The sequence below is a fragment of the Monodon monoceros genome, unplaced genomic scaffold (assembly GCF_005190385.1).
Source record: "Monodon monoceros isolate NGI ecotype Baffin Bay Population unplaced genomic scaffold, NGI_Narwhal_1 Super_Scaffold_7, whole genome shotgun sequence".
NCBI lineage: Eukaryota > Metazoa > Chordata > Mammalia > Artiodactyla > Monodontidae > Monodon > Monodon monoceros.
In genome coordinates, this window is record NW_021703784.1 from 36,254,351 (window position 1) to 36,282,172 (window position 27,822).

General features: G+C 35.3%; 1 protein-coding gene across 4 annotated transcripts; it reads left to right on the forward strand.

Moving 5' to 3' along the window:
- Nucleotides 1-176: 176 nt before the first annotated feature.
- CCDC82 (coiled-coil domain containing 82) lies at nt 177-27,822 on the forward strand. Of its 4 annotated transcripts, XM_029208008.1 has the most exons (10): nt 177-250; nt 499-685; nt 3,831-3,951; nt 5,028-5,761; nt 6,467-6,665; nt 14,335-14,427; nt 15,765-15,889; nt 18,608-18,778; nt 22,997-23,182; nt 26,852-27,822. In XM_029208008.1, exons 4-10 carry the CDS (start codon nt 5,042-5,044, stop codon nt 26,915-26,917), a joined length of 1,560 nt encoding a protein of 519 aa, XP_029063841.1. In that variant the 5' UTR covers nt 177-250; nt 499-685; nt 3,831-3,951; nt 5,028-5,041; the 3' UTR covers nt 26,918-27,822. The 4 variants fall into 4 exon arrangements, with proteins under 4 accessions (XP_029063841.1, XP_029063840.1, XP_029063842.1 ...); XM_029208007.1 differs by lacking the exon at nt 3,831-3,951; XM_029208009.1 differs by lacking the exon at nt 3,831-3,951 and having other exon boundaries at nt 499-626.

A 27,822-nucleotide genomic window follows, 5' to 3' on the forward strand; every position in this document is an offset into this window, starting at 1 on the left:
CCGCCGAGCTCCCTCTCCCCACCTCAGTTGGAATCAGGACCCAGTAACACTCCCTGCCTAACGCGCGGCGACCGCTCCTCCCCCGACCACAAGCTCCCGGAAACGCCCCCTCCCACCGCCGGCCCCGCCCCTAGCCCCACCCAGAGGCGGGACTTCCCCCCGTCCCCGGAAGGAGGAGGAGCGTCGTCAGTCTGGACTGGGTAACTGGGCGGAGGCAAAGGTGGAGGCGGAGGCAGAGGAGATTTGGAAGGTGAGGGTGCTGGTGCGGTGCAGGCAAGCTCCCGGCTGCTAATGGTTTATTAGAAGGGCGGGGATAAAAAATTCCCGCCGGCGCTCTCGGGTTAGGCGGGACGGCTCCCCTCCGCGCGTCGCTCCACTTGCGGGCCGCCGGGGCAGAGCTGCAGTGGGCGGGGTGCCAGTTACTTCCGCGAAGGGGAAGTGGGCAGGGCTGATGCGCGGGGCTCCGCGGGTAATTTCGTGGGTTTCTGGCTTTTCCAGATCCTTGTTTGTTTTCTGGGGGCCGAGCTCCTCTAAGGTCCGGGGGTTTGTGACGTCCCGCGCACTTCATCGCGAAGCTCTGTCAGAGGGCCCCGTTTCTTAGCTACGGTGCCTCCTCCCTCCTGGGGGTGAGTAGCAGACGGGCGGGCGATCTGCGCCAGGTGTCTACGTCCCGCCGAGGAGACAGGTTTGTAATCATGAAAATGACTGTGGTGTTAACTCCCGAGAGGCTCTCTTCCTTCCTAGGCCCCTCATCCCTGCTGAATTTAGCGAACCATCTTCAGTGTTACAGATTTTAATGAATACTATAGTTGTCGGAGATAGCAAGCTGGCAGGATCCACTCTGTGCGAAATTGTGGAGTACTAAACCGTAAATCTAAGTGGGGGACATTGGCTTTCCTCCCTTCATGTTTTTCATATTTTCCTATTTCTCACTTCTGTTTTGTTGTGCTGCCCTGTTTTCCAGCCAGTGGAAGAACTATGATAAATTTATTCACAGCACTGCGATAAGAACAAAAAAAGAATCATATTCTGTAGCCCTTAAATCATGTATTACGCTGGCTTGTTTTGGTGTCCCAAGTAATCTCGTCAGATTGTGAGCTCCTTGGGAGCAGAGACCGTGTTGTTGAATTCTAGAAACGCCACAGCTCCGGAGCATGTGCTGGCGCATAGTATATATACATTCAATGACTGTTTCTTTGGTTTATTAAGGTTTCCTCTCCAAACTGTCATATAAAAGGAAACATCAAGAGGGGTAGTGTTTTACAAAGAGGATGCATCCCTTCTGGTGGAATTTCAAGTAATGGCTGGGGTTCCACCGCCCTTCAAATTTTTAAGTGTAAACTACCACCTACATTGTTCATAGGGCAAGTCGATGATTCCTAGAATGAATCTTTTCTTGATGAATTAACCTCAAACTTTAGAATAAAGGATATTTCTTCTGATGAGAAATTCAGGTGGCATCAAAGTACCCTTTTTAGTTGTAGAGTTACCATGCTAGAGAAAGAACACAAGCCTTATGGGTTATCACTTTGACATTCTTTGGCGGACAGGATAGTATGTGCTATTTACATGATTTTAACCATGAAACACAAAGATGTGATAGTATTGATCATCTTCATTCACTTATTTAATGCTCTCTGTGTGGAGTCCCTGTTTTTCTCTTTGCCTAAAGGTAAAGTATCATTAAAGAAGCTTGATAAAACTTTCATTTCAAAAAATTGAGTGTATACTCAGCATATATAGAAATTACATCCATTTGCATGGATTATTTTCTGAATGAATTATAATGATCAAGAGATGTCTTACCCATCAGCCTGGCTCTATCTTCTCATTTCTCTCTTCAGGTTCAGTTCACTCACCTTTTCCCTGTCATCCTTCTTCCCTCCCCAGCTCACACAGTAAAAGTATCCACACTTAAAAAGAAGAGCCAACCATAATCAAATTATCTTCCTTTTCAATGACAGATTTTTTGACGTTATTGATATAAACAGCAATTTTGAAATATGAGACGTCCTGGAAATTTGGCAGTTGGCCAAATGAAATTTGATTTGTTTACATAAAATTTGCCTCCTCAAACATTCAGTACTGCAGCTTTCCAAAATAATTTTTTTCTCATCAGAGACTGCCTTTCTTTGGAATCTTTACTTTTTGACTCAGTGGGGAATCCCTTAAATTTTGTGGTCAGTGTCATCAGTAAGGTGGTAGAGGGAAGTCTGCAAATTTTCATCTCTCTTGCACATTCTTTTCTTGCCTGTTAGATAAATAATTTACAGAAGTTTCTGGCCTAATTCATGTGCACTAAAATTCAGTTACATAATTTAAAAAGCATGTTTGTAAACTCTTTGTCAAACTATTTTAATGATTATTTTCAGAAACTAAAATTTAGCCTGAATGAGAGATAAAATAATGACTTTTTGAAGGCATAACTTTTCCTACCTTGTACAAATATAATATTGGCAGCAGTCATTGTGTAGCACTGGATGGGGAATCAGGAGATCTGGTTTCTAATCCCTGCTTTGTCACTAACGAGCTGTGTGATCTTCGGTAAGTCATTTAAACTCTACGTTCTTGGCTTTGATTTTTATAAATGAAGATAGACAATATCTTCCTTTTAGGATCATTGTCAGGATTTTAAAATATATTTGAAAATGCACTGAAAATTACTATACATATAGCGTTTTTTAATAGCTTAACTCTGTGCAGTCATAGGTATTTGAATAGTGTGACATTCTTAATCATTTCTATTATTGTCATAGGAATCACCTCTTGAAATAACTGTCTTTTGCACATGGTATAGTTTTGTAAGATAATCATCTAGTGTGTATGAAACTGCTTTTGAGTACTAATAAAATCATCTTTCACTTTAATATTCCTCCTGTCCATACTTTAGTGTGTCTACTGAGGCCATATCTGTCTTTTGTTTTCATAAACTTGTTTTCATTATTTCTCCCAATTCAGACAGATTTATAAAAAAGCCTTACCTTCTTATTGTAGTGTAAAGCACATGCACAGTTAGCTTATGCAAATTTATAACTATATATGCTTAAAAAATACTTCTTTGTATTATATGGCTTCAAAATATAACCTGCCTAGTTTATCTGGTGTTTAATAAAAAGAAAAAAAACAGTAATCTGTTTAAAACCTGAAAGAGAAACTGGGGGGACATATTTTGCAGCAGTATGGTATACAATAATCCATACTTTGAAGAGTAATATAGAGATCTTTAAAAAGAGTAATTTTGACCATACACAGTTTTATTCTTTGCTGATTTTAATATAAACCTTCTGTAAAATGCAACCTAAGTGTAATTTCAAATAGCAGAATATTTGGTCTATGGACTAGGATTTGGTAGATCGCTGTTACAGTGCTGAAGGTATCTTGTAGCAGTTACTGTCATAAGGTTGCCTACATTATAATTTCTTGTGTATAATCTTAGCAACTGTTGTTGTTCTGATTTTATATGAGTTGTTACCATTATAGAAGCAGTCACATTGCCTTATAAACATAACAGAATTTGTGCAATGAAATGAGTGGTATCTCCCCCCCAACTAAAAAGATAATCATCTTGGGAAGCTATAAACTGGGTTCAGTAACACTGCCATTGCTCAAAAAATTTCTGGCGTTCTAGTTTTGGAATTACCATCAGAGTTTGCAGCACATTTAAAAAATATCTTTAATAGTAATCTTCATCTTTTCAAATTGCCTTTCATTTCTGGAAGCTGGTAACAGTCCCTTATAACTAAGACAAGTGAATAAAGTGGATATTTAAATGTCTCTTTGGGATAAAAAATGAAGTGTGATTATTTTCATATTTTTTGAAAATAAAATAGAAAATCTCCAGAATATTCTGTGCCATCATGGAAATATTGGAACAATCAACCTCATAATGTGATTTCTTTGAAGGAGACAGCACTCAGTTGAATACATAAGTTCTTATATGTGTATTATGAGGTCAGTCTCATTGCATTGTGATCATATTTTTATTTTCCTTAGCAACCACAGAAGTATATATATGTTACCGTTTTTCTAGTTAAATTGTCTCTAATTGTTCTTTTACTGTATACTTGTGATAATTTTGATGGTGTTCACCCTTTTCTGAATCAGGAACTTAGATCATTTGTTTTCCTTCCCAGTACCATGCTCTGCTTCGCCATGAAACTTTTTTGTTTTTTCACCTATGTTATTGGATTGTTAGTAAGTTTTCTATTGGATTATATTGTATCTTTAACTTTTAATGGATTAAAGCCATTGCCATTTTACTAAAATATATGGAGGCTGAAATCTTGGTAGATAAGTTATCACTCAATTTTGCACTGTTATCTATTTTATGTCACTTAGTACTTTATAACTTTCTTCATATAAATGTTTAACTTTTATGTTATAATTCATGTAATTTCTCTATTCAGAATCCTTCTTTGCTTATGGGAGGAATCATTCTGTAATTCCACCCTACCTTTCTATACTGGTGTCTTTTTTCCAGCATAAAGCCTTTTTTCACACCTTTTTGGTCACACTTGTTACTAAACATGTCTTGTTCATTCTCAGTGCCAAAGTTTTGACTTTATCATTTTTTCCTGAAATCCCTTTGTCTTTCATTCTTTCTGTTCAAATTTAATCAATTCTTCAGCGGTCTATCAGATCATATCTGTTCAATAAAATTTTCAGTGAAACACTTGCTGTTCTGATCTTCCTGCATCTTTACACTTTTATTGCAGTTATTTTTTTATCACTCATTTGGTACTAAATGAATACTACCTTGCATTTTTCTTAATTATGAACCTCTATCAGCACAACATACAACATAATTCAGAATAGATGTTCATATGATGATTTCATAGATGTTAAATAAATTATTTGTTCCATAATTTGTTATGCAAATTATGCAACCATCTTCACTCAGATATTTCATGTGATTTTACCTTTGTGAACCATTTAATAACACCAAATAAATATAGTTTGTACCATAAATGCATTCATTGTTGTAATCTGGTTATCATTATTATATTCCTAATAACTTTATTTTGTAGAAGCTTAAGTGAAAATGGTACATATTAGAAGACATGAAACAAGGAAAAATTCTAAAACTCAAGAATGTGAACAGAAATCTCGAGTGGATTGGAGGCGGACTAAAAGAAGTAGTCTCTCACAATTATGTGATAGTGATGATGAGCTTGAAAGCGATGAGGAGCTTGATAGTGATGAAAGTGTTGACAATAATGAAAGTGTTGACAGTGATGAAGAACCTGATAGTAACGAGGGGCTTGATAGTAATAAGAAGCCAGAAAATGAAAGAGAGCTTAAATTAATTAAAGTTGAAAGTGAAGGAAACAATAGTAAGCATCTCATTAACACTGGCAACAGTTCAACATATGAAGAAGAAAAGAACAAAACCAAACATGGAAGTATTGACTTACCAGATCATGAAAAGCATTCAGGTCAAGAGGAAGATGATCTCAACAAACACTCTGGACAAATAACAGAGGAGGATTTAGAAGAAGAACACATCAAGCGAGGGAAGAGAAAAAGGATCTCCTCTGTGATGTATGACAGTGATGAAAGTGACGACAGTGATATCCTTGTTAGAAAAGTGGGAGTTAAACATCCACGTAGAGTGGTTGAAGATGAATGTTCTTCAGTGGAGATGGAGCAAAAAGAACCTGAAAAAACTTTAGCCGCAAGAAAGCGAGAACAGCTCCAGAAACTGCAAGACCTCTCAAAACAGAGATCTCGTCAGAGACGCAGTAGTAGTAGAGATTTTGAGGTGTGTTATATTTTATTGGTTTTGTTACTGGTTTTAACTTTTTATTTAAGTATTTTATAAAAATCAAAGGGCCTGAGTCTGTTCTATTTCACAATAATTCTAAAATTTATTTTTTAGTCAAGTTTCCTTGAACATGTTTGATTGCAGTATTGTATCTAATAATATTTTTTATGAGCCTCATTCTTTCACTCTTTTTTAAAATTGAAAGACTTCTTTAAAATTTGGTCTTTCCTGTTTTTAATTTCTACTTATAATCTTAATGTCGATTTTAAACATTTTATTTCACTTACCAGGGTATATTATCTTCTTCCTAATTTCAAAAGTTCAACATTTAACATAAGATTTTTTTTAACCTTAAAATATAAAATTAATTTCTACAAATCAGTTTTTTATTTCGGATTTAATCTTTTAATTTCACATCCATACTGACAATTTTTTTTTTTTTTGCGATACGCGGGCCTCTCACTGTTGTGGCCTCTCCCGCTGCGGAGCATAGGCTCTGGATGCGCAGGCTCAGCGGCCATGGCTCACGGGCCCAGCCACTCCGCGGCATGTGGGATCCTCCCGGACCGGGGCACAAACCCGTGTCCCTTGCATCGGCAGGCAGATTCTCAACCACTGCGCCACCAGGGAAGCCCCATACTGACAGTTTTTTAAAGGTACACTTTACTAAAAATACTAAAAGGTATGTTTTAATTTAATTAGGACTCTGAAAAGAAATCTTGCCCAAGCAGTGATGAAAATGATGAGGAGGAGGAGGGGGAGGAGGAAGATGATTATGAATATGATGAAGATGGAGATGATTATGTTATTGATGACTTTGTAGTGCAAGATGAGGAGGGTGATGAAGAGAATAAAAGCCAACGAGGAGAAAAACTGAAATTAGTAAAGCAGAATTCTCTTTGTAAGTTAAATATCAAGAGAATGTTTTATGACTTGTTCTAATCATGATATTATACTAAGTATCAAATCAGCCTTTTACTATCATGTTCTAAATCATTGATTAGGAACTGTGGTTTCATTTTCAGGTAAATTTGTCTAATAATAGTTTATTTTAGTGGTTTTGAGAACCCTTTACACTCTTAAAAATAATTGAGGACCCCCAAAGAGCTTTTGTTTCTGTGGGTTATATCTATCAACATTTACCATTGTAGAAATACAAAAGAGAAATTTAAAATATATCTATTAATTAAATGACATAAAATAACTCGTGTAATGTGATAAGCTCGTTAGATAACATTTTTCTGAAAAATAACTATTTTTCAAAAAAATGAGAAGAATGGCATTGTTTTACATTTTAATAAATATATTTAACGTCTAGCTTAACAGAAGGCAGCTGGGTTCTTATATCGGCTTTTGCATTCAGTCTGTTGTGATATTTTGTGATATTAGATGAAAGCAATTTTGTTTCACACAGATAGGTAACTGGAAAAGGGAGGATTGTTTTTAAAGCATTTTTAAAATAATTGTGGATATTCTCATTTGACACCACACCAAAATTGAACAAGTGGTAGTTTCTTAAAGGTTAGTTTGCAGTATAGAATGTGAAAGCATATGAATGAACTTTTAGTACTTACATTACATTCCATTGGTCTGTCTTGTAATTTGAATGGATCTTTTACCCATGCATGATTTTGTAACATCATGCACTGATCATTTGGAAAATATTGGTTCACTGGGTTATGTAGCTCTTCCATATTTTGACACATTTCATTATACAGTATTTAAGAAATCACATTCATTAATATCACCACCAATCTCATCAGAAAATTCTTTAGGTATTGGGAAGTTGTCAAGCTCATAGTAACAAATACAAGTTTTTCAAAATTCTAATTTCTACTCAAAAATCTGTTTTTTATCTTTGGTACAAATACTGTGAGTTCTTGAAATGACAGTTTCTCTTTGCTCATTTTTGACAAAATATTTGACAAATGCCTGAATAACATAGTTGGTCAATAGTTCTCTCAAGTAAACATGGTGTTTCAAGTAAACCTGACAAATGAGGCTTTTTTAACTCCCAACTCAGTTTTTTCTCAAAGTACGATATTACACTTGATATGCAGCACAAGTGCTTTATCCATCCTTCCCATTTCATCTCACTGAATACAAAAAAGGTGTATCCTCAAGATTCAAGATTTAATAAAAGTAATAATTTTTACTGCTTCATCAAGGACATTCTTAAGTGAAAGTAGGTTTTTTACTGAATGCATAGGAATGATTATAATGATTACTAGTAGTTTGGTTCTATAGCCACGATTCATGTTAAGGGGTCAGCTGCCTTATCCATAGTTACTTTTGCAACATCATTGAAAATGTCAACATGGTGAAACAGCAGATAATTATCTTAGTGTTATTGCTTTGACCTCACTGATCCCCTTAAATGGACTAGGAGACTTCCAGGGGTCTACAGATCACACTTTGAGAACCACAGGTGTTATCTGATCTTTTGAAGTGAAACTCAGTGAAACCTATCAGGAAATTAGAATCTTTTATATTTTCACACAATGAAAATATAAATAATAGGGCCCTGAAAATTTAGGATGTCTTTAAATATGTATTATTGTTCTGATCCCTATAGTTGTACATAAATTTAAATACTTTTTATGATGTTTTACAACTCTGGTACAACTCTGTTGGATGAAAACATTTTTTTTCTTCAAGAATGCATTTTTTCCCCAAAAAATTAAAGGACATATTTACTAAAATTAAGTGTAATATGGTTCAAATTAGATACCATGATTTAGATAAATTAGTAGATTTAGGTATGAATCAAATATCAAGAAATTTATCAGTTACAGAAATGCCAGTGATAAGCATCTGTGTATTGAAAGTTAATGACTGTTTTCCTTATGTCAGTAGGCACTGGTTCACCTGCCATCTGGACATTTGAATCCCAGGAAAACTCAATTAGGAAGTGTCCCATCATTCTGGATATTAATATCTAGAATGTGATAGAACATTTACTGAGAGATACCCACTCATAAACACTCCTGTTAATTAATGAAAATAAAAGTCCACCACATGGGAACTATTTTAACTTTCTTCTCTATCCTACACTTTTATGCTTACTTTTGTTTTTTTAAGGGAGGTTTTAGATTTACTGAAAAGTTGAGTAGAAAGTACAGAGAGTTCCTATATAACCCCTCATTCAGAGTTTCCCTGTTATTAACATCTTGGATTAGTTTGGTATATCTGGTGCAATCGATGAGCCAATATGAATACATTATTAACTGTAGTTCATAGTTTGTGTCGGGGCTTACTCTTTGTGTTGTACATTCCATGGGTTTGAGAAATGTATAATGATGCAACAGGTATCCACCATTACAGTATCAGAACAGTTTCACTCTCCTAAAAATGCCTTGTTCACCACCTACTCATCCCTCCCTCCCTCCCTCCCACCCCAGAACCCTTATCAACCACTGACCTTTGAAATGTCTCCATAGTTTTCCCTTTGCCAGAATGTTTTATAGTTGGAGTCATACAGCATGTAGCCTTTTCAGGTTGGCATATTTCACCTAATAACTTTAAGTTTCCTCCATGTCTTAATGTGCATGATAGCTCATTTCTTTTTATCACTGAATAATATTCCACTGCATGGATGTACCACAGTTTGTTTATCCATTCACCTGCTGAGGGACATGTTGGTTGCTCCCAAGTTTTGGCAATTATGAATAAAGCTGCTATAAATGTTTGTGTGCAAATATATCTATGGACATAAGTTTCCAACTCATTTGGGTAAATATCAAGTTCTGTGCTTGCTTTTACTATTGAGCATGTCCACCTTAGAAGGAGATGTACCTCATTTTCTATGCAATACATTTTATCTTACGTGTTCTTAATTGAAGCTTCTCCTTCCGGCTCTATCCTTACAAGCTCTCTTTTCTCAACTTGTAACCATATTAATGCCTTTCCTCCCTTGAGTTGGCATGTTCTATTAGCCACCATTCTAAATCTTATCTTTTTGTTCAAGTCTCCTAGTAACTCTGCAAAGCTTTGTGCTTAGACTATTATACCCATCGATCCAGTGAAATTGCTGTCACCAAAGTTAGTGATAACTTTTTAGTTGCCAAGATAAGCTTTGGTTCTTATGTTAACCTGATACTGCTGTGTGCTTTGCCACTAACCATTGACAACTCTCACTTTCAAAGTTCTCTTTTTCGCTTCTTGCATTCCCCTTTATAATATTGCTTTCCTCTTTTTCCATTTGCCATGTAAATATCGATGTTTCTAAAGGTTCCATCCTCAAACTACCTTCATTTTGCTTGTGCTTCAGGCAGTCTCTGCCCCATAACTTCAGCCCAATCTGTGGGGAAATTCCCAGACTTTTATTTCCAGCACAGATTTCTCCATAGTCTTAAGGCCCAATTTTTAAATCTTTTTATTGAACCTTGTCATCAGGGTGTCTTTCAGACATCTCAGACTCAATATGTGCAAAACTAAATGATTGAGAGGGAGCATAAGGGAGTTTTGGGCTGGTGGTAGAACTTGTTTTTTTGATTGTCATGGTGGTTACACAACTTCGTGTTTTGGTTACAGAACTGTGCACCCAAGAGTGAATTTTATGGTATGTGAAAAAGTAAAGCTCAGTAAAGAAATCCAAATGAGCATCCCTACTTCCCAAAAAATTACTTAAATCGTTAATCAGCTTCACTTCTCTTTGTAATCCTAATACACATTAGACTTGGTGACACATTATAAGAACTTATTAGTTGGATGGATGGATGATTAAGATAAACATATTGACTGAAGGCTCCTTGGTCTTATAGTTTAAGAAACAAAAATGTTAGGCGTGACCAGATTTATTAATACGTCAGAGGAAAAAAAAACCCACATATTTTTATGTGATAATTTATGATTTGATTAATGTTTTTAATAGGTAACAATGATTATGCCATTTAAGAATATAATAAATGAAGCTAAATAAGGCAGTTTTTGATATGCCAAGGGATTATGTTCTAAAAGTTGCTATAAATCAATTCTTACATTTGAAAATCAACATACATTTTCTTGTTAAAGCAATAATCTATATGATGAATAGTGAACACCCTTCTGTGGCCTGGGTTAGGTTGTAATTAGGCTAGTATTCCCAGATTCATTCTCCCCCCATCCCCAACTTCTATAAGAACAGTGACAACTACTCATATTCAACATGTGATCAGAATTTGGGAGAAATGTTCAGAACTCCAAATTCAGCACTCACTTGAGACTCACAATCAGTGGCATATGCAATTTTACCTTTTTGAAGAGAACAGTTCTACTGTAGGAAGACATTTTGTTACTTCCTTGCTATCTGCCATTTGGCTCTGAAAGACAGACACATTTGTAACACCTTAAAATAGAATAGTTTGCCTCCTGCTACATGGTTGAAGCACTTAAAAGACAGTCTTTTTCCCTTCTCATCAATCCCTATTATTATTTATTCATATTTATTCTGAGACTGCAACTCCCAGAAAAGATATCAAAGAAAGTAGAGGGATGGACTAGCAATGATTTGTTGTATTGCAGATCTATATAGTTCACATGGTAATAATGTTATACACGGGTAGAGAGATAGGAACACCTTCAGATTTGTAGATACTAAAGATTATATTATTTTTCCAGTACTCTATCATATGTTCAGAGTGACAGAGAACCAAGTAGTACATTATAAAAGTACATCTCAGTCTACTAGTGCCTTGCTAGAAAAATGCTTGCTAGAATACTGGAAATTAGATTGAGTGAACATTAACTTAGTCTCCACCTAGCAATTAAACAGAATCATTCTATCAACATGCATGGTATGACTAAGAGCAGTCTCACAACAATTTATGTTAAATATTAAATCCTCTCGAGAACTCCTCCTCTTGTTTTAGGATAAATAAAAAGTACCAGTGAAATCATATGGCACAAGGGAAAAGTAACCCTGCCCTGAAGACTCGGGAAGAAAATGCCCATGAAAAAATGTTTCATTAAAGGAAACAGAAGAAAATTGTACAAAGCATTTGCTTTGCAATCTATGAAAAAGAAATAGTCATGAGGAGAGAAGAATTTGAGGTGAAAGGGAGGTAGTTAAGGATACACTGCCAGAAATGAAAAATATAAAGTTAGAAATAAAATCTATATTGAAAGCAGTAGAGAGCAGAATTAACAGTACAGAAAATCTCATCAATGGTATGTAGGTTAAACCCTAGAAGCTTCTAGCATAGAGAGAGAAAACATTTCTAAAGGAGGAGATAATACATAAAGGAATAGAAATGAAGACCCTATTTCACAAATTCCTGTGGGGGGGGAATACAGAACAAATGGAAATCTAAAGGAAGAAAATTACATAACCTTAGTGAGATATATAAAAGATTTGAATGTGTTCAGAGGCTTACCATGTTTCTGGATATAAAGACACATGGAGATGTGAATTCAAAGGTATCATAGAAGAAAATATTTTTGAGTTGCCAAACACACCTGTTTATGCAGATTAAAGAGGCTTACATCCTAAGTTGATGAAAAATATTTTCAAACAGGCATATGAAGGAAGTATTTTTGTAATTACAAGAGTAAAGAAAAAGTCCTCTAACTATTCTTTTTAGAACTATAAAAATTGTTTAATATTAGGTGCCATATTAATGTGTTGCATATGTCAAAAGAGAAAAAATAATTTCAATAGATTCTAAAAAGGCATTTGATAACATTCAATGCCCATATCTAGTTTTCCAAAAAGTCTTATGAATAGTTATATGAGCATATGTCCTTTACATAACAAAGAATATTTTAAACCAAGATCCAACATCATAATGAAGCACTAGAGGTATTCTCTTTAAAATAAAGAACAAGACAAAAATATTTCCTACTTTGTTCTAGATGTTTTCAGCAATGCAACAGATGTGAAAGTAAAACAAGAAATATAACTATTGAAAAGGAAAAGACATTATTGAACATAATATGATTATACACAAGCTATCAGTTTCTGACTTATTTAACCAAAGATACAGAAGTTAAGAGAAAGGATATGAATATATTGAGAGTAGGAGTAGATGCAGCATCTATTTCCATATTTTTCTTAAGTTCTTTTTTCTCTATGTGAGTGGGAGGCACCTGTTGGAGTAGAAAAAGGGGCCCATTTCTTGCTCTGCCCCTGCCCTCTTACACTGGGCTTACATCTCCATTTCAGAAGAAAGTACACCAACAGTCCATGTGCTTCTATTCTCTAATAAGAGAATATTTATAAACATTCTCTTGGTTTTTGAAATAAACTTAGCACTAGCAAGACCACATCCTCCTCAGGGTAGGGGAGGAAGCAGTCAGTGCCCAGGAATTCCCAAACAGTATCTCTCTCACCAGCTCTATAATGTTCCAGGAAGCTCATTTTCCTTAGAAAAACATCTCAAAAAATGCCAGATGCATAATAAATATGTAAAACTTAGTAGTTTTCTTATATGCTGTCAATAATTTAGAAGATATAATGAGGGAAAATTCCATTTACACTAGTGAACAAAATTATTACTAGGCCTAATCTTAAGAAGAAAAGCATGACTTTACAGGTACAAGAATAAAATTTACTGTGGAATAGGAAAGGAAATGTGAGTAAAAGAAGAGATAAGCATGTTTCTGGGAGGTAATAAATCATACAAGAGGTTATATCTTCTGAAATTAATGTTTTGATTCAGCTTTGCAAACACAATCCTAAAGTTCTCTTGAAAGAACAAATACATGAGAATAAATAACATTTGAAAACAAAAAATAAAGTGGAAGGACTTGCCCCACCAGATATAAAAAGTAATCATAAAATTGCAATAAGTAAAGCAATATAGTACTGATGTGAGAATGACAGCCAGATCAGTAGGAAAGGAAGGGCAGATGGGGCTGAAACAAAATCTTAGCATATATATGAAATACATGATAAAGGATGCACAGAAAATCAACAGAATGACCAAACTATCCAATGATTGGGTGTTGGGAAGGTGATTAGCTACCTTGAAAAAGTCAAGTTATTCGTAAATATGAATATTGTTTATTTTCTCCTGTATCCTTTTGAAATTTTTTATAATCATGGAGAAAAGTTATAAACAATATTTCTAGGGTATTCCACAGAAGCCCATCCAATATAGGGATTAAAGCGATGAGAAAAGCTCTGGGGGAGGTCTGAGCTCTATTCCTGACTCTGCCTCTATCTAGTTGTGTAATAAGTTATTTCATCATTGAGTCATTTTTACTAGTCTTGAAGGATTTGAATTTTATTTTCTCCAATTTCCCATTCACGTCTAAAATCCCATGTTCTGAAGTATGAAAGTATCAAATCTAACTACCATGCGGAACAACATCTATGTAGGGGATTGTAGCATGAAATCTAGAGTCAGAGTGTCTGTTCCAGCCTTGGTTCCAACACTTACTAACTATATGATCTTTGGGAAGTTTTTCATCCTCTCTCTTTTCATCTTCATTCTCAGTGACTAGACAAGTCACTGAGCCAGCTATAAAATTAGGATAATTAAGCAATTTCTCCTATTTCTTAATTTCTTAGCCTTGGAGAAAGGAACCCATTGTATTTAGGGAATTGTTTTGTCTGTTGGATTCTAATATTTATTTTAACTTAATTTCAGATTCTTTTAGTGACCACTATACTCACTTTGAAAGAGTTGTGAAGGCTCTTCTGATCAATGCTCTAGATAAATCTTTTCTGGGAACATTATATGGTAAGTTAATAATATGAATGGAAGAATCAGGTGGTTTTTTTTTTCCCAATTTTTAAGCAGCCTCATTGTTCTATATGTGTATATGTGTGTGTGTGTATAAACAAAACCACAGAGACCCAATCTTAAGGCCCTCCAGTTGTTCCCTCTAGTATCAACTACACCAAAAGTCCATTCACATGAAAAACTTGTTAGTGTTTATTATTTGTGATATGTGAAAGTACAATAGAAATAGTTTCCCTGCCCTTTGAGAGTTCACAGTGAACTTGAGGATACAGGACATATACTAATTAAACAGCAGGGTAATTCAACACCCATGTGTTGTCCCAGCCTAAGCGCTAAGCTCCTTGAATTTCACCAAAAGTTATATGCTTTTTTATGCTTTTGTGCCTCGTTGTTTCTCGTTAGAGTATAATCCCTTCCTACCTTAGATTTTCTAAGTGAGTATGAAATCATTTCCACTATGAAAGCTATCTGTGACCCATTCAAATAATATTGTCACTCCCTCATTTGTGCTATCATTATCCTGAGTATGGTGGCACTGATGTATATGCACTTTTCATATATATTGAAAATGTATTTTTGCTTTCCTCCCTTTCAAGAGTGTGAGAAGAACCATACTTTCTATATACACACCCCTTGTATCTAGCACGGAATCTGGCTCTTAATAAAGACAGTAAATATGTTGTGCTGAATGTCTACCAAAGTTCCAGAGTAAGATTTCATTCAGACTTTATTGAACAAATATTTGTTGAGTGCCTACTAAGGGCCGGGCATTATTTGAGGGCTAGGAATATGGCAATGACCATGACATGGAAGATTCTTGCCTCATGTTGCGTAAAGTCTAATGGGAGAGACAGCAATGAGTAAACAAATATATAACATGATATGATTTCACCTAAGGGATTAATTCTTGAAAAAATATAAAATAAGATAAGGAAATCAAGAGTGATAAAGGAAAGGAAACTCTGTGTTAGTTAGATTGGTCAAAGAAGGTCTCCCAAGTGGTATCTTTTGAACAGAAACCTGAATGAAGTGAGGGAGGAAGCAATGCATGGATCTAGCAGAGAGCACAGCAAGTGTAAAGACCCTTAGAAAAGAGTAAGTTTGATGTGTTCAAGGAACAATTAGAGAGCCTGTGTGGCTCCTTCCTTTCCCTAATGCTCTGATGGAAGGATTTTCTTTAACTTCATTAATTTTTTTAAATTTAAAATGTTTCTAACCAACCAAGCAAGTTATCTTCTTAAAACTATGGGAAGAAATCTTTATGCAATTATTTAAATATTTTATACGGGCAAAGTGCTTGGTTTTGTTGTTGTTGTTATTATTCCCCTGAACAGATGGCGCCAGGCAAAAATCATATGCACAAGATATGTTGACATCTCTTCATTATTTGGATAACCGCTTTGTTCAGCCTCGTCTAGAGAACTTAGTCTCTAGAAGTCGTTGGAAAGAGCAATATAAGGTATACAGTTTTATTTGTTTTTGAATCTCTGGTCGGGGGATGGGGTGGGGTTGGAGTGGGAGACCTCCCCACTCCAGTCCTTCAATAACCAGTCACACTGAATAATCTTCTAAATTATTAACAATTTTCTTTGTTAAATAATCAGCTTGTTGTTTCTCATCTCTTCTAAAGGCTATAATTGTTTTAGTCTTTCACACTTGTTATATCTGTCCAATAATTAAGTAGTCCTAAATGGTAAATTTAGAACATCTCTAAGGCTTAGCCCATCTGTTAAAATGAGGAGATTGTCTCACAGGATGTTAATTATTTCAGAAAAGAGAGTTTCATTGTTAAAGAAGGTTGAGAAACAGTAGGGTTAACTTAACTGGAGGACTTTCAAGGAGCATTAATGTGTGAATTTATACTGTAAATCTTCAAGAGGGCAATGTAGAATATAATACTTTCCAAATTTGTGTTTTACTATGAGGCTTGTTTTCATGAAATACCTATTATTACCTTCTAGGATATTGGTTCCCATAACTTAATTAGGGAAGCACTGACCTATGTAGTCTTTGACATCCTTCTCCACCTTAAGATTTTGTAGTTCTACCAATTTGGGGGAAACATCTTTTTAATTTATAAGATATATTTGATTTCATGTTATCACCTGGATTTCTATTTTATGATCTCTAATAGTAGAGGCTGTACTATATGATTTTTAAGTCTTTTCTTCCTCCCTACTTCTAACGTTGTAGCTTCTAATAATTAGCAAGAGGAAAATGGCAAGATATTAGAAGTTCAAGTTCCTTATAGTCCTTCTAGCACTTAAATCATTAGCTACTCTACCTCATTTATGTCAGGAGATTTGGCTTCATCCAAGGCCTGTTTGGCCTTGAATTACCTGATGATAAATTAGCCACAGATGGATTAGGTTTAAGGACAGTTATGGGATTATTAAAAAAAAGAATTAAAAGACTTCAATTTGGAGGATAGCTTGAGTTTAGGGCCACCATATATATCTTTTTGACTTTGGGTGATTTTTTAACTTTTGTAAATTCCAGTTTATTCCTCAGATAGAGAAAATATTTATTTACTTTTAAGGTAAAGCACATAGCATAGCTCTTAGGATGTGGTATATATATTTTTGTCTTTAATAAAACAATAGCATATTGATCATTTAATTTTCCCAAGTAACTGATATGCAAAGTAAGGTATCTTATTTGATCTTTAGAGTAACTCCTCAAGGAATGTACTATTATTTCCTCCATTTTAGAGATGAGAAAATTGTGACTCAGAAAAATTGAGTAACATAAGGTTACACAGCTAGTAATTAGCCAGGCAGGCCAATATTTGAACCTAGAAACCTTAGGGGTAGGGTTTCTCAGACTTCAAAGCCCATCCATTCTGCTATAGTATGCTTTACCATACTATGGTATGTTATGTTGAGTTTGAATAACCCAATGTTGAAATAATAACTGTAATATACAAGAAAATATTAGCTTAAAAATTTAGAGACAGAGATGATTCAGTATGATCTTGGTCAGGATAAGCTAGGTTATGCTGCAAAAAATAAATAATGTGACAAACAAAGTAAACCAGCAACGAAAATCTCAATAGCTTAACCCAACAAAGTTTATTTTTCACTTATATGTCCAATGTGAGTCAATAAGGGTGCTCTGTTAATTGTAGTCACTCAGAGAACCAAGCTGATAGACCTTTCATCTCAGCATGTGCTTCTGTGAATACCAGAGAAGCAGGAAGGGAAGATGGTTAGTCATCTGTTCACTCTGAATGTCAGCCTATAAGTGACATGTGTCATGAAGTACCATGAAATATGAGAAACAGTAAAAAGCAGACAAAAGACAATGTCTTTGTGAATCACACAATGTAAAAAGGAAACTATATTGGATACTTAATTACTGTCAGGCTGATAGAGAATGCAGTTTAGTGACCCTGCTAATATGCTCATTGTGTGCAGTTCAAATACTGTGGTAAACTGATCCACGCTACTAATTACAGTAGTAGTATCTAGCACAGGTCTAGAGCGTAAGCAAAACTACTCAAGCACAAGTAATTTCACAGCTTAATAAAGCTTATTTATGAATACCAAATATTTTCTCAGTTTGTTTACTCATTGTTAACTCACCTATTAGACTGGCCATAGCAATACTGGCAACCTAGAAATCCTAGTTCAAACTTGTTTATTTTCCTAGTACTTTAGTAAGAAACCATAGGAGAATTAAATTATTTCTGGGCTATTTTGTGGAAAATATAATTCATACAATGGAGACTGAATGTGATCTTGTTTTTTCTTAATTTTTTACTAACCTAAATGAATTTAATCATTTTTTTATATTATTCTGAATTTTTTCTGCTCATTCTTTCCTATTTTAACTAACTATTATATCTGGAGATGAGAAGAGGGAAAAGAAGTAAATCAAAACCTGTGAAAAGCACTGCTTAATAGTAACAGAAGTTTGAGCATTATGAAACTAATTTTTTTCCTAATCTGGTTTCTTTTCATTTACTAGCCTAAATCTTAAATTCACTTTTAAAATTTAAATATATCTTGTGCTCAGTACTAAAGTAAGAAATACCAGTGTGTTTTGCTCTTACATCTTGCCCTATCATTGTGATTTCTAACCTTGGTTTTAATTTGGTTGGGCTCTTTTTATGTTTTATTTTATTGTTGTTTTTCTTATCCTTTAAACCTTCATTACATTTTGAAATTATTTTCAGGAGCGAGTAGAAAATTATTCTAATGTAAGTATCCATTTGAAGAATCCTGAGAACTGTTCCTGCCAGGCTTGTGGATTGCATCGCCACTGTACATATTCGGTGCATTTATCAGGAAAGTTATATAACACCAGGACTATGGAAATAGATGATTTCATGTCACATGATAAACAGGTATTTTTTCCCTTCATTTTAGTTCTCAACATTTAGAAATTTTCACTAAATAAGCCTGCACAAGTAACCCTAAGTTATTTTCATAAATGGAGAAAGCACCAGGAGAAGGGAAAAGAATACAAGGAAAGAGTGTGCAGTTTTTGAATGTGAAAAATATGTGTTATATAGCAGATTCACTCCAAATTCAGTCAGATACTGAAATAGTGCATACTGTCTAAGTATACATCACCCTAACTGCGGGGGAGAGGGGAGAGGGTATAGGATGAGGATGAAAAGGGAGGTAACTGGGGCAGGGGAAGCAGAAGTCCTTTTGGAGTCCAAAGGAGAATTTGACCCCAATGGAAATTTTAGGGCAGATAATCTACCAAATTGACAATCCAGAGACAGAGAGGCCTATTCACCTCAATATGAGATTTGAAGGAAAATTGTGCTTCAGCCTAGACTACATCAGAAGTGTTTCAGAGCCTAGAGCAATCACCATATATTTAAGGTCCTGTTAATTTTGAATGAATAGACAAAACAGAAGAAAATGTTTGAAATATTTGAAGAAATGTATTTGATAAACAAGAACAGAGCAATGCAATGTGAAGAAAGAAAAAGTGCAAATGTGTACTACTTCTATTTTTAAATCTTTGTAAAACTGTTGCACTTATAAATGCAAAAATATTAATATTGAGATCTTCCTCTGGAATTCCCTCCATGGATTCCGCATCCACTGATACAGAGGACCGACTGTGTATTTATTGAAAAAAAACCCTGTCTATGTGGACCTGTGCAGTTCAAACCCTAGTTGTTTAAGGGTTGACTGTACTATGTTTATACCTGCGGTTGGTTAAATCTGCAGAGAGGATTCCGCAGATATGGAGGCCGACTGTGGGACTTGAGCATCTGCAGATTTTGGTATCAGGGAGGGTTCTGGAACCAATCCCCTGCGGCTACTGAGGAGGGACTGTAGTTTTAGTTACAGCAGTCTTGGGTAGGGTACTGAGATGAGAGGCGTTGGACCACCAGGTTATGGTAAAGTCTGAGAGCATGGATGAGAAGGAAATTGCCTAGAGGAAAAATATGTGAAATCTGAAAGGCAGTTAGGAGGACTGAAAACAGTCAGTTTTTCAGTTTTGCCCAGAGTCTGTCCAGACTCCTCAAGATGCTTAAGAACCAGTGGGAGGAGGTAGTAATTTTGAGGCAAGTGGCAAGGTGTAATGTGTCCATGCAAAGAACAGGCCAAGAGGAAAGAGAATCCCTTGACTCAGTCTATTGCACTAAATGTTCCTAGAGACCTAGGAACAAAATCCAAACTTCTTCCCATCCTTCCTCTTTCCTTGAGGATCTTTTTTCTTTCTTCTCCATACTTTAATTTCCTTAAGAAGCTGGCTGCTCCTCTGTATTTGAGGGCCTAGAGAAATACCTCAAAAAGCTACCTACAGTGAGCTGGATATTATAGATGTGCGTAATGCATGTTTCATTATATTTCCTTGCTTTAATTTGTTAAACAGTGTTAATTTACGTTTCTACATGCTGTATCTAATAAATTACAAATCAGATTATTTCTGTTGCCTTGCAATCACCATCTTCTGCTTTAGGAAAATTTGTTGACAGTTTTTACCTTTGTTTCCATTTATATCTTTGGATATGTAGGGTACCTTAGTTCACACTGGTAACTGAGATAGTTGTCTTCAGATTTATCAGTTCATAGAACTATGCTAACCCTGCACAGTGGATTAGTAATCATTTATATGTCACTTTGCTTATCTGCTTTAAGATAATCATCACAGAACTTATCATTTCTCTCTCTCTCTGGCAAGTTTTTTAATACTGTCTATCTCGTTAGACTAACGTCCTTCTTTTTTTTCTTTCTTTTTTTTTTGGCTGTGCCGCGCAGCTTTTGGGGTCTTAGTTCCCTGACCAGGGATTGAACTTGGGCCCTCGGCAATGAAAGTGCCGAGTCCTAACACTGGACCACCAGGGAATTCCCTAGAATAGTGTCCTTAATGTTTAGAAATGCAATTAGTTAATAAAAAGTACTCTCTGAATACATTTCTGGACATTTAAGGACACTATTCTAACAGCATAGATTCATTTTACTTGTTTTTAGTACTTCATATAAATAGCATGCTACAATATAAGCTGTGTTGTACTGTATACATTAATTCATAAGGTATAGTGGGCTATAACAATACAGTAAAACAGGGGTGGGGTGAAAGGAGAGGTCCACTTGCAGTGTATGCAACTACTATATACATTTACTGTTTTCTATGAAGCCTTACTAACAGTGGTTTAGGCTCTTCCATATAAAATGTGATCACATTTGAGAAAAAAATAGTGTGAGAATATTCTAAAGGTAATTTTGGGTTTATTGACCTCCATAAGTGTAAGGTAGACACCAAGAGGGTAGGAATTAGAAATGGAAAGGAGTAAATTATCATGTTTAATATTTTCAGTGGATATTTTTATTTCATAGAGAAAAAAATTAGAGATTTTTAAACACCTCTCCTTCCCTTTTGTCCCAACTTAAAAATTCTATATAGATAAATTCCTCTTGTTTTGTGGAAATATAGAATACAATGCAATAGAAGTAAAAAAATCACATTATTCTTCCAGAACAACCATAGGAGACTTCTCCCACATCATCTGTTCTAATGGCAGAAATGGAGAGACTAGCCCTAGTGTCCACTGCAGCTGTTGTGGTATCTTTTTACTCAAAGTGGGAGGTACTGGCAAGTGAACTGTAATTTATACGGCTAGTTTGATGATAATGTTGCAATAGGAATGATACTTAGAGTGAGTAAGCAATGAACAATAATACCTGATTGTGTCTGATGATCTGAAAAACAGATTTTCCCAGAACATGAACAGAAATCTGAACATGATTTTCTTCAACTTTGGGGGATTTTAAGAAAGGTTTTAAGGTATCGCAGATACCATCTTCACAAGATGATGCATCAAACCTGACTCTTGCTGATCATCATATTTAACTTTCATTCATCTTTATCAGTATACTCTTGTACTGTGTATTGAGCTCATCACCTGTGTGATCCCTACAGTGTGACTTCAGAAAAACGGTACAGTTATTATTTTCCAGATAGAAGACAAGTTACATAGATCAATATTGTAACTATATCATTTGTACTGAATTCATGAAAGCATAACCTATTATGCATGTAGACACAGAGACAAATACATAAGTTAGGAAGAAGTTTGTCTGTTTCCTCAGGTTACTCTATGAGAATAAGATTGGTCATGTTATAAAGTTTGGAGCCCTTTCTGATCCGTTTTCTACAATGAGTGAAATAACGTAGGTACAATTATATTTAATTTGGTCAGTGCAGGGATACTGTTTTCCTATTTTAGCTATAGGTGTGTATAACAAAGTATACATTCAAAACATTCTGAAAGAGAATGGGTGGTTGACTTCACAAGAATAGTATTCTTAATCGTAGAATCCCAGAAGTCCATATAAACATAGAAATCAAAAATTTTGTAGTTTTCTAACAATAAAATACTAAGTGTTATAATTATATCAGACTCATTAATTCAGGAAACAAATAGGATAAAACACAAAGTTATTTTTTACTTCACAGAATATTTTAGAAAAAAAGTAGTTAAAAACTACCAATTTTTAATATTGGTATGAGAGTTTGTTTCAGTTTACATGTTGTTTATAAGCTAGAAAATTATCATAATCCAGGCATTTTTACCTCAGTAACTGTATATACAATAGCTTGCATGCTTTTCTTGTTTTGGGGTGTGGCTGTCCTTTTCCTTATAAGCCATTTTTCTCCTCCTTCCCAAACTTGGCTGACTCTGTGTTTTAAAGACTTAGTTCACGCATTACCTTGTTGAGGATTCTTCTCCTTTCTGGATTGGGTTAATTGTCCCTTCTCTGTACGTTGATTGCATCCCAGGCATAGCATTTGGCACGTTGTTTTGTAATCATTTGTTTTTCTCCCAGGGCTGTAAATTCCCCTGATACAGGTGGTACATATTTCATTTCTGCATCTCCAGTGCTTAGCTCAATACTTGAAACATAGCAGTTGCTCAGTTTTTATTAACTGGGTTATTTAAATAAAAGAAGGTAAAGGAATCATTGTATAAATTTTAAAAAATTAAGCATTTATTGGACTCTACTTTTAAAGAAAATCTGAAAACCAGAAAGGCTGTACGTTCATTACAATATCTTCACTTCACATAGCACATGATGTTTATTTCTTCCTTTAGGTGTTTACTGTTGGCAGAATTTGTGCTAATCGTACCAGAATTTACCATGAACTGAAACATTTTAAATTCAAGCTGTACCAGGAATGTTGCTCCATTGCAAAGACAGAAGAGGTTGAAGATGAACAGGTTAAAGAAACAGTGGAGAGAATTTTCAATCAGTCAAAAGAAAGTGGCTGGATTAAGGAGGTAAGGTACTCAATATTGAAGAACCATTTCATCGAGTAGGTTCTGGAGCCTAATTTTTATCAGCAAAAGGATACAAATTATGAGAGTAGAAGACAGTAAAATTTAAAAGAGAACCTCTCTTTCTCTCCCTGTCTTTGTATTTTCTCTTCTTCCACCCATTCCTTTCATGCTTATCATTGTCCTACCCTGAATAGGTGCCCTGATGTTCTAAGCATTCGCTCAACTCATCAGATAAATTTTAATCAGCAATGATACTGTCCTTTAGTGAAGGACCTCTGTCCTTTCAGTTTTATGTATGTGGTTTTCCTTACATATATATTAAGTCCCCTTATTTTCTTTGACAAAGTATAGGACTCACCTCTGCTTGTCTGCTTCCTATCTTTAGAACAGTTCTTGTGACCTGAGAGAGAAGAAGCACCTGGTGCCAATCTGAGGAAAGGATCTCGGCTGCCAGTTCTAATACCACCCACATCCTCTTCTTGAGGACATGGGACTGAGCAGTGAGCACTGTAACTGGAGATCAAGGGGAATGCAGAGGTTTCAGGCCACGGCACTGATTTTGATTAACCCATATCCTGTTGATCACTAAATTTGATATCAGGGATAAAGTGGGGGTTTGGAAGAGTGCACTGGATTCCCGAAGATCTGCTGGCAGCTCATAAGCTCTGGCCTGCTCACAGAGCTTTTAGAATTGTTATGGTGCATGGAAAGAATGCTAAAATGATTGCAATCTTCTAAAACAAGTCTAGTTACATGACTGTATAAGAGAGAACAGATAAGAGATTTTCAGGCAACTCAGTATATTTAATCTTAAAAAAAAAAAAAGGCTGACTTGAGATCCATTGCCTGCATTATTTATATCATAGGGAAATTTGTAAAAGAAAAAAATAAAAAGAGAGCTTAGAGAATAAACTTACGAGCAAAAGGAAAGAAAATGAGAACAACAAAACAGGAACTTCTTAGGACATTACAAGTTCCACAGAGGTCTCCTGGGCTGGTGAATGACATCAAGATTGGTTTCCCTTTTGACAATTATCCGCCCACCACAAACCACCACCCACTGATCCCCTTGCCTGCCCCCCACATCTTGACCCTTAAGTTGTCTTGCTCTCATTTTTCTCTCTTCAGCTTTTTATCTTTTACTTTGCTTCCACTTCTCTCACTTCCAATTCTTTCCTCCTTATCCTTCTCTGTGCTTTTTCATTTGCCTTGGGGAAGAGCCATCACTTACCCAGTAAGTCCCAACTTCATTTTCCTTAATGACATTAAATTCTTAAGTGCTTTTATTGATGCATTTAAGTGTTGCCAACCCTCTCCTGGAGTTGAAAGACCTTTTGGAACACTGCATTTTAAAAAAAATTATGTACTAGGTGTAGCAAAATCACTGTGCATTACATATATTATATAATAATTTCATATATAGGGAAGAACATTAAACTTCTTGCAGAAAAAAGTAAAAGCATTTCCAAATCACATACCTTAGAGAAAGCTTAACAAGGTCCATGACAACAGAAGGGACCTGGAATAAAAAAAACATTCTTAAGAAAGCCAAGTAAGTATCACATTATGCTTAAAGAATAACACTTAGCATTGGGCATTGAAGGTATTTCAAGATGGTGCATGTTTAGGACAATGTGCATATTTTTTTTCACATAAAATACCAAAAAACTTCATTTTCTTTTTGAGATCCTTCCTACTTTAAAAAAATTGTCTATAGACTTTCTCAAAAGATTTCCCAGAAACCAAAGAAGTTTATTAGCCATTATAAACCCATATGCAGCTTTGTGTGCTGTGATTAAATTTCAGGATTTATCAAGTACCCTGACATTTTTCAACATCACTCTGCCTCCCCCTCAGTGTGTGTGTGTGTGTGTGTCTTTGAGTAATAGCACTACATGTGTTCTTGTGATGCATGATGCATGACTTCTTCTTGGCCACAGTTATTCTAACCCTTTAGAATGCCAGGGCTCAGTGCTATTATACTTGAGTGGCCACATCCGTGGCTCTTTCTGCTCTTAGCTCTCAATTATTATGTGAACCCCTTCTTTTACCTTACACAAACTATCTGTTCCTGTCATTCCTCCCCCAGCTTGTGTTTCACACCTTGCTTTTTTCCTTACCTGACTCTTCTTCCTCCGAGCATTTTCCTTCCATTATCTCGGGATATCTCAGCATTTCTTCCCAAAGACCTGCCAACTAGACTAACTTCATTCTTCTTATTCTTCCTCCTAACAGTTGAACTAGGAGATCTGTTTTTAACTAATGATATTAAAAGGGTAGGAGCAATTCAAGTGTAAGAAAAGAACAAATGATAAGAAAATTATAATACAAAATTATAATAAAATGAAAATATATAATAAACATAATAGTAATATATGTCTTGTTCTAAATTAGAGCTGAAGAACAGAGTATCATATGCACTGGCAAATTCTAACAAATGTTTTTTCTTTAAGAAGAGAGTGCCTATGATGATGGGGTTTCCAGGGAAATTGAAGGCAGGATTATTGGGATGGGGTGGTGAATACATAACACCAGGAAGTGAATAAAGTATGTCCATAGAAGTATCAAGTTTCAGTTCCTATGACCACAAGCATCAGAGTTATCAGGATCCTCACTCACTTTACTGGGAGTAAAACCAGAGCTCGTAAGTAGAGTTAAGAAACCATTAGGTCAGTTCATCTCCTCAGCTGAAGGAAGCACTCTGAAATCTGTCAAGCTTGAAATCTCCAAATCATCCCAATTCCTCTCTTCTCTTGTCTTGCCCTGGTCTTTCTCTCCACCTTCATTGCTGTCACTCAAATGTAGGCCCTCATTACCTAAATTATTACAGTAGACTATTATAGTAAGTAGTTGCCAAACCATTCTAGACTAGATGTTTCACCTTTTTTTTCCCCTTTTTTTTTCCCCAAAAAATACACCTCAGATAGTGTCAATTTCCTGCCCTAACACTTTGGCAGTTTTCCATCGCCTGTCACATTATTGCTAAACTCTGTAACCTAGCATTTCATACTACCTCTTTGGTTCAGTCTTATCTCTCTCAATTCCCCTACAAAACCTCAGATTGTAGTCAAATCCCGTACTTTCTTGTCTTGTCACTGTTGTATGGACTTTTGTCTCCTAGAGAAAACTCTCCACCAAATCGTTGCCTACCAAATCTTTTTCCCCAGGACAGCTTAAATGCCACTCTTTCCTGGTCACCTCAGCTAACCATAACCTCTCTTCTGAACCCGCGTAACAGTGTCTCTACTTCTTTATGGCACTTGTTATTTGTTGTCATTGGTGAACTCTGTTCTCCTTAGGGGCAGGGAAAGCAATTTTTTTAATACCTAAACAGTCATTAGCAGAGTATTTGATATATGTTATGTGTTCAGCAAATTTTTGTTGAATAAGTTATTAAAGTTGTTATGTTTCTACTATAAATATGATAATAGAAAACTTATAATTTATAAGAAAGTTATGAAATTAATAATGTTCATTTTGATCTCTTTCCAGTGCTTTATATGAATTAGAAATGCTTATTTGAAATTGAGCCCCTGTTCATAATAAAAAGATTTTTGTTCACAATTACCATGAGATTAACTTGCTCCTATTTGTGTCTGTAGATTGAAAAGGCCTAGTTTATCTTCACTGCTTTGAGTAAAATAACTAGCTTTTTTATTGTATACACAGAAATACGATCAACTTCAAGAATATCTCAGTTCTGCGGATTACTTTCAAGATGAGAAGTTTGACTGAATTGTAACACATTTCCTTCAGAGAAGATTTTATAAATTCCTGTAAATTTGAAGATCATGAGTCTTGTTTCTCTGTATCATGTGACATTTATATATTTTATGTATAGGTTTATGGCAGAATATCTTGTGTAAAACATATGTTCATCTTAATTTCCATGAAATGGCGCTCTACAGTCTAATAAAACTTTTATCCACTGTACATAGAAAACATAAGCTTAATCATTGTTAAGTGTATTTTAAAGTTATATAACAATGCCTTTATAACATACGACTATCAAGTGAATGAGCTGTTCATGTACTGTCAGTTTAATAGAAAAACACTGTATTTAAAAAATGTATTTAGACTAACATCTATATGTATTTATTGCTGAATTCCTGCCCAGATCTGTTTATTACCCTTTTGCAGTATTAAATGATCTTCACTAATACATTTTTTACTACTGTCATTATCTAAATCAGTGGGCCATGAAAGAAACCTCAGTGTCTCATTCAATTTAGTTTCCTTGCCTCAGAATCAGACTGTAGTTTACCCATTTTAAGTAGAGGAGTGCTCTTTCTCCTCTTGCAGAGTTTCCCTTACGAATAGATTTCAGGCCTCCAGAGTCTTCCAACCCTCACATTCAGGAATAATTTCATGATATGTATTTTCATGCTTCATAATGTTCGTTCTTTTTCCTATCCGATTTTGTCTACAGGTTAATGATTTAAGATGTATTTTATTTATTTTTATCCATTACTTTTCCCACATAAGTATTTATGTTAGGATCAGAAGATCTCAGAGAGACAAATTCAGCCAAAAATAGTTTAAAAGCATATTTTGGCATCTGCATTGCTTTGCACATCTAAATTTTCACTTAATATAAATATAATAAAGTAAATAATAAAGTAAAATGGTTTTAGAGTGAA